Below are 8,052 nucleotides of genomic sequence, written 5' to 3' on the forward strand. Positions count from 1 at the left end.
CCTAGGAATATACCCGTGGCTCCTCACAGAGCTCAGAGTGATGGCTCAGCCCAGGGCCCAAATGAGGCACTTGGGTGTCCTTGTGAACAGGTGACTCAGCCCTCCATCCCAACAGGATCCAGAGGACAGGGGACAAAGTCACCTCAGGAGCTCCTGCAGGTGTACAGCAGCCCTGGGAACACGGCCACCATGGCATTTTCCTCCCCAGAGGATTAAGGAACTTCCATCTACCAGTCTGGGCCTGTCTGGGGAACGCTGATCCCCAGAAAACATTTCTAAGCACAAAGGAAGCAGCCATCCAGCTCTTGGCAGGGCAGAGCCTGGGGGGCACCTCGCAGCCAAGTTTTTGCCCTAAAGTGCTCTTCGTGCCTCATCACAGGAGCACCAATCCTAACTGTCCCCATCAAGACCTGGAAACATTTGCTCACACACAATTCCTGCTCCCCATTCCCATTCCTTCCACCCAACAGAAACTACCTGGACCTGTAATAATGAACCCACCAAGAGACTCACCAGTTTCTGTGCCACGATGTTGTAGTGGCTGAAGGACTGGAGCAGGGCCACAAAGCAAACCTTGCAGCCAGCTGGGGAGGGAAAAAAGCACACATTAGCAGCTCCACTTTGCAGCTGACATTATCAAAGCTTGTAAATCACAGCAGCCAGGCCACAGATCTGTTTGGAAGGACCTTGAAGTGACACAGGTCTACAAAGACCCTCCCCTGCTTTTCAATTTTTACCCTTCTAGACGATATCCACATTAGGGAAAACGTTAGTTTTAAAAGAGAAGGAAAGAAGGAAAAAGATGACTTTAAAAAATGTAAGGCCCCTTTTCTGCCTCGTGCCAGGCCAGCCTGGGACCTGCTGGCCCAGTTTGCTGGTGTTACTGTAAGAAGGCCAAGGGCCAGCCAAAACACTGAACTACTGAAACCACAGACATGCCAAAAATCCCCATTTTGGCTCACACAGGGCAAGTGACCTTGACTAGAAAAACACACAGAACAAGCAATTGTGTCAGACACCTAATAAAATGTGATTTTGGAACACGGTTTGGGTATGAACATAATCTGTTTGTTGGACATGGATTGCAAACAAGTCAGTGGCCCCATGTGAACCTTCAGAGCTCCCAAAGGTTTTGGGCACCAAGTGGACAACATGGTGGTGCTGCAAACATGGGATGACTGCACCCAGGTCCTGGGCTGGAAAGGGGCAGGTGACAGCCAGCACACCTGTTCTGAGACACGTTAATATCCCACAGGGCTGCCCGCCCACCAGCGATGGAAGGCTTCTCCCAGGCACACAGGCAGCTCCGGACAGCGACTCCCACGGCAGTACCAATTCCCAGGGCACTGCTGCAGGGCAGCACATCAGCAGAGCCCAAGGCAGTGTCTGGCAGCTCTCTTTGAACCATTCATGCTGTTACCAACCCACCTTCCATGGGATTTCCTTCAGTTTCCCTCTGTTCCCTTAAGTAAAAAGTATTTCAAAGCAGGGTAAAGCCCCAGCTGAGGCAGTGGCAGTTCTGGGGGGCAGCATGTCCTCGTCCCACACCCTGCCCAGCACTCTGAGCTCCCTTTCAGGCCTGACAGCACCAGATTTGCTGGGCTGGTGGCTGTGCCAGCAGAAAGCTGGAGGCTCTGCAGGGGCCAGGAGGTTACTCACAGGGGAAACTGTTCCCAGGAAAGTAATTAGACAACTTGCCAGGCTCTGTTTGTTTCTTTACTCACTGTGATCTTATCTGTTGTTAATTGATCCTGGTATGTGTAATTACATCATAAAAATGGAGGCAGTGACGGAATATCAGTGAACACCTCCTGGTCAGAGCCTGTGTGATTTACAACCATTGCCACGACCCGTGACGAAACAAGGCACAGAATTACAGGATGTACCCAAGTCAGGACTGGAATTCATAAATCCTAACCCCAAAGCTTTGGGTTTATATGAGGATACCTCACACTCTGCAAAACTGCCCACTGCTCATGGAGCAACCCTGAAGGGACCTCCAAGGTTTCCCTGCCTCAGAGAGCGCTGCTGCTGACCCACCTCTGAGGTAGAAGGAGAGGAAGTGGTGCACCAGGAAGCTGCCATCTGTCTGGGAGTCTCGCAGCAGCGTAAATTTACCCTGGAAAAGAGGAAGCAAAATAACTCAACAGAGTAAGGTGAGGGCACAAACTGCTCCTGGTAGACAAGATGTTGGCTCAAGGTACAGGGAACTCTGCAGGTACTACTCAGAGAAAGAAGTGGACAAGCAGAGCTCCAGCTGCCTGCCTGTTTACAGAGGGATGCCAGCACCTCCTCTGAACACAGCCCACGGGGAGGCATCTGAATCACAGCATTGCTAAGGTTGGAAAAGCCCTCTGAGCCCATCAAGTCCAACCATCAACCCAGGACAACCATTAACCCAGAATTGCCAAGCTCACCACTGAACCACATCCCACATGTCCACCAGCTAAAAACCCTTGTGCTCAACTGTGACCCCAGCTGGACCCCACGCTCTGTGCCCACCAGGTGCCACCCCCTCCCCTGGAAACAACAGATACAGAGCACTGCGTTCCCAGCGCTGCCACATCCGGAGCCTCTGGTGCTGGACACCATCAAGGGGGTTCTGGGCAATTTCCACCTCCCAGCTTTATGCCCCTCTCCTCCAGTTCACAGGCATCTTTCTTCTCCGAGTGGCAGGGAGACAACAGTCACTCATTCCCAGTCCATTCTCCCCCTGCCACAGCCAGCATTGCCAGTGTGTTTAAAATGTCAGCACCTCTAGAGCTGCTGTTCCTCCTGTCCCCACACAGTCCTCCCTTGTCCTCTCTTCCAGGTTTACTTCCAACATGCCACCTTTGGGGTGGAAAACCTTATCACCAGAATTCTGTAGCGCAGCAGAGCTCTCAGCACAAGGTATAAACCTTGTTTTGATCAGGCAGGAAATTAATTCCGTTCATCAGTGCACACTCATTATCAGCCCCAGCCTCATCAAGGTGTTTGTTTCCATTAAAATCTTAGTCAGGATGTTTCTTTAATCAATACAAATCATAGAAGAGCTGCTTGGAAACACAAAGAACTTATCAAAGTAGGAGTTTTTCTACTCCCAGGAACAGAAAAAGCCTTTTGCAGCAACAAGCCATCTCTGCACAGGCAATTCCCAAGTCATCCATCAGAACAAACTCTGCGGTGCCTAAAGCAGAGCGAATGGAATGGCAAATATTGAACATGACTGCAGGGAATGCAAAGCAGAGGCCAGGGCAGGGAAGCTGCTCTCCCTCAGCCAGAGTGAGAGCTCTTCCCCCCCAAAAAAGGGTTATGCCTCAGTGGGCACTGCGGTGACAGGGACACCGCCCTGAGACGTGTCCTAGATGAGCCTGGAGGAGACTTGTGCTCAAACAGCACAAGCCCAGACATTCAGGGGTTTATCTTCTGCAACTCCATCCCCTTCAGCTCCCCTCTTCCCCACCGGAGCCCCGGGAAGAGCGGGCTGAGTGCTCCCGTGTGCCCTCCCAGCTGGCTGGCTCCCGCACGCTGTGCTGGCACCGTGGGCCTTTGTCACTCTGAGCACACGGCCTTTTGCTGTTCCAAACCTTGCAGCCATCAGCCATCAACCCTGCCAGCCCTCACTGGGCTGTCGCACCGCAGCTGCTCAGACAGCACTGACAGAATCACTGGGTCACAGCCACTGAGGCTGGAAAAGGCCTCTGAGTCCATCAAGTCCAACCATCCCCCAGCACTGCCAAGGCCACCACTGCCCCATGTCCCCAAGTGCCACATCCACAGGGCTCTGAAATCCCTCCAGCAACGGGGACTCCACCCCTGCCCTGGGCAGCTGTGCCAGGGCCAGACAGCCCTTCTGGGGAAGGAATGTTCCCAATATCCACCCTGAGCCTCCCCTGGCCCAGCCTGAGGCCGTTCCCTCTCCTCCTGTCCCTGTTCCCTGGGAGCAGAGCCCGACCCCCCCGGCTGCCCCCTCCTGTCAGGGAGTTGTGCAGAGCCACAGGGTCCCCCCTGAGCCTCCTTTGCTCCAGGCTCAGCCCCTTTCCCAGCTCCCTCAGCCACTCCTGGGGCTCCAGCCCCTGAAGGTCTTTCCCGTGAGTGCCCAGAGCTGCCCCCAGGATCTGAGATGTCCTGGCAGTGCCAGCACAGCGAACGAGCACTGCTCTGGTCCTGTGGTCACACCAGTGCAGACACAACACCCACCGTGCCCACACAAGTAGGAAGCTAAGCAAAGCTGACAGGAACCTGTGGGGCTTTCCAAGGTCTGTGCTCACACTGTCTTCACACAGCTCCATCCCCACAGACTACAAATATCAAGTTATTTAACAGCTGGCTGGAAGCAACCAGGTCCTTGGATGTCCTCACAGCAAGAGGAATTCTCCTGCTGAGAAGCAGGGAAGTCCTGGCCCCACCACCAGGATTTTGCTCACTGTCTCAGGAACCCCAGGGTCCCAGTTTGCCATCACAGACACACAGGAGGAGATAAAATTCCATCTATTTGGGACCCAAATAGTCATGAAAGTATCAGAGGACTCAGATGTTGAGGAACCAGTCTCAAAATGGGAGATAGCTGCTCCACAAGTTGGCTTTTCAAGATCCTTATGAGCTGGATCAAATTGCTGTCCCAGTTGTTATTTCTTCTCCCTTCTCAGTCCCAGGAAGATGCTACCAGGGATGAAACCCTTCCAAAGGCAAAGCCTTCCTGTAGCATCTCCATGAACCCCAGCCAGTTCCAGCCATGCTCTGCCCTCACACTCTCAATACCTGCAGGCTATGAGGCAGAAGGTGCAGCAACTTGTTAGGAACTGCCAAAACCCCTTGGCAGGACAGCAGTGGGTGTGACAACCCCACAGTGACACGGCAGATAACCCACAGAGACACCCACGCTGGCAGCAGCTCCATCCACCCACCAGCCCTGCGGGGACAGCACCTGTCAGAGCTTGGAAAACAGCACGGAGCAGGCGTGGAGCTGCAGGAATTGGGATGGCAGCGCCAGGAAGGAGAGGTTTGCAAAGGGCTGATGCTGTTACACAGTGCGACACCAGGCCAGGCTGGGTATCCCAGCACACTCCAGGGATTAGCTCTGCACAAGGACTGGTGACACTGAGGGGGACTTGAGAACACAAATACTCATGATTTACTACCAGAGTAAACCAGATTTAATACCATGAGCATTGCAGGGCATGAAGTCAGTCCCTCCAGCACCCAGGAACACCGCCCGCTGGGCAGCCAGCCACACCGGTGTGACACCCAGACAAAGCAGAACCTGCGAGTGTGGTGGGATGGGAAGAGCCAACTCAATCCAAGGGAATTCCTCGCACAGAGGAGGCCTTGGTCAGCTCCTGCTTTGGCTGCCAAGTCCAAACCCAGGATCTTGAGGCCAAATCTTTTGGTTTTGCTCTGTGGAATTTCCTGTTCACATCAAGGTGAGCTACCTGCCTCAGAAACCAAGCTCGTGGATGGCCGCATTCCCACTCATCCCACAGCTCCACCACTGAGCACAGGCCAACAAACTCCAAGCATTTCTCACTTAAGTGCTTCACGTGCATTAAAAACCCAACACCAACCCACAGGAACCACAGGGATTTGGGACTTTGTGCAGCCTCAGACTATCCCTTACAAGTACTGAGCCTTAGCCAACACCTGCACCAGATCTGCTTTGAGCCTCAAGGGCACTACCCCAAATTCTCCTCAGTATTGCTTCCCCATCAGACCAACCCTGCCCCACTCCAGGCAGCTTGACAAAGAATGACCTCAGAAGTATCTTCCAAATAAAGGACAAACCTGCCCTATTCCCATCATAAGCTGGTAGTAGGGCAAGGAGGGAAACTGGAGACAAAGGGGTACACAGACTTATAAAATAAATTATCACCCCAAACTTGCTTTTATTAACTAAGCTTGTAACTGTCAGGAAAAATATGGGATAACATGTAGCACACAGGTAATTTATTAATAATTACTGATGACACCAAGCTGGTGGTATGGTCACACACCAGAGGAAGGGATGGGGCATCCAGAGGGACCTGGAGAAGTTGAAGGAGTGGGTCCATGGGAACCTCATGAGATTCAACAAGACAAAATGCAAGGTGATGCACCTGGATCAAGACAATCCCCAGAATCAGCAAAGGCTGGGGGATGGATGGATGGATGGATGGATGGATGGATGGATGGATGAGCATAGCAGAAGGGCTTGGAGGTGCTGAGGGGTGAGAGCTGGACATGCCCCAGCCATGTGCCCTGAGCTGAGCTCCAGAGTGGGCAGCAGGAAATGGGGGATTCTGCCCCTCGGCCCCACTCAGGTGGGACCTGGAGCTGCTGGAGAGAGTCCAGAGGAGAGGGCTGGAGCCCCTCTGCTCTGGAGCCAGGCTGGGACAGCTGGGAATGTTCCCCTGGAGAAAGGAAGGACCATGGGAGAGCTCAGAGCCTCTTGCAGGGACTAAAGGGGCTCCAGGAGAGCTGCAGAGGGACTGGGGACAAGGCCTGGAGGGACAGGACACAGGGAATGGCTTCCCACTGCCAGAGGGCAGGGCTGGATGGGAGATTGGGAATTGGGAATTCCTGACTGGGAGGGTGGGCAGGCTCTGGCACAGGGTGCCCAGAGCAGCTGTGGCTGCCCCTGGATCCCTGGCAGTGCCCAAGGCCAGGCTGGATGGGAACTGGAGCAGCCTGGAACACTGGAAGGTGTCCCTGCCATGGCAGGAGGTGGGACCAGATGAGCTTTAATGTTCCTTTGCAGCACAAACCACTCTGGGATTCCATGACTGACGTTTTACCTGCACAGCTCTCACCGAAAGTGAGGGGGTTTAATTCCAGCGTGACTTCATTAACACAAAACCTCCCTGGATATGCTCAACTAATTAATTTAGTGCCCTAAAGCACCTGTAGAACAGCTCCCCGCCCCGAAGCAGTGCCCGGCAGCGGGTCTAACGCCCAGTTCTGCTTTTATTCCCGCATGGCAGCACGCACGCAAAGACACACTGCGGGAACAGAGCTCGGCCGCTTCTCAGCGGCGGATGCCGGAGCCAGAGCCGTGAGAGGCGGCGGGGAGCCGGGAACGGGCGAGGGAAGAGCCGAAGGGGGCTCAGCTCCGGGACCGGCCGCGGCCGCCGCCTCCTCCTGCGGAGGCCGTACCCCTTCCAGCGTGCCCCGCCGCTCCCGGCAGCCCCGGCCCGTCCCTCCCGCCCTCTCAGCGCCCTCTCAGCGCCCTCTCACCGCGTCCGGGCGCTCCGGGGAGGCCCCGAGCAGCTCGTTCAGCTCCGCGAACATGGCGGGCGGCGCTGAGGGGCCGCGCAGGGCGGGAAACGCCGCGGGGCAGCGCATGCGCCGGGCGGGTGGCGCCGCCTGCTGGCAGGGCGGGGTGGTGCCGGAGCCGCCATTGCCGGCCCCCGGGGACCGGCGAGCGCAGCCAATTAGCGGGGCTGCATCGCCAATTAGCGGGGCTGCATCGCCAATTAGCGGGGCTGGGTCACTCATTAACGGCAGTAGATCGCTCATTAACAGGGCTGGAGCACCAATTAACGGGGCTGGGCGCACGTCCCGCCGTCAGTTAAAGCGTCTGGATCCTGACCCTTATGGTTAATTAAGGTGCTAAATGGGACTGGATCCTCATCCCATCGTAATTAATGGGGCTGGATCCACATCCCGTTGTTCATAAAGGCACGAATTGGGCCTGGATCCCGGTTGCCACTACCAGTGCTGGCCTCCATGTGGCCCGGTGGCACTGGTCACCACTGACCCCAGGGTGCCCCCTGCCCCCGTTCAAACTCTGCCTTTCTGTGGCAGGTTTAATACATCTGGGAAGCACCTGGGACATTTTGGGACACGGGGATATTTGCGAGGGGTCTGTTACTCTCTCATTATTTCCTGTTTCATTATCAGCACGTTTGGGAAGTGCTGCACATCCGTTTGGCGACCAAAAATTATCTGCAGCAGCCCCTGAGCAGTAACAGCAAATTTACTATGCATAACCACCAAAATCCACATTCTTTGGTGTGATTTTTGCCTCCGAGCCTGAAATTGAGTTTTTCGGTACTTAATTCACCTTTTCACTTGCTCCAGCAAAGCTTTTGTAAC

General features: G+C 54.8%; 1 protein-coding gene across 3 annotated transcripts in view; it reads right to left on the reverse strand.

Moving 5' to 3' along the window:
* The window catches only part of ELP6 (elongator acetyltransferase complex subunit 6), a 30,181-nt gene extending 22,906 nt beyond the window's left edge, over positions 1–7,275 (reverse strand). For 2 of the 3 annotated variants that reach the window (XM_082282448.1, XM_082282447.1), the window contains exons 1-3: positions 7,192–7,269; positions 2,041–2,119; positions 514–584 (exon numbers count right to left, since the gene is read on the reverse strand). In XM_082282448.1, coding sequence (XP_082138574.1) covers positions 514–584; positions 2,041–2,119; positions 7,192–7,245 — 204 coding nt within the window. In that variant the 5' untranslated portion in view covers positions 7,246–7,269. Of the gene's footprint in view, positions 1–513; positions 585–2,040; positions 2,120–7,191 lie in introns of all 3 variants that reach the window. The other variant, XM_082282449.1, reaches the window with a different exon arrangement.
* Between the last annotated feature and the right edge of the window lie 777 nt (positions 7,276–8,052).

This window comes from Coloeus monedula, assembly GCF_965178545.1.
Source record: "Coloeus monedula genome assembly, chromosome: 1".
Taxonomy (NCBI): Eukaryota; Metazoa; Chordata; class Aves; order Passeriformes; family Corvidae; genus Coloeus; species Coloeus monedula.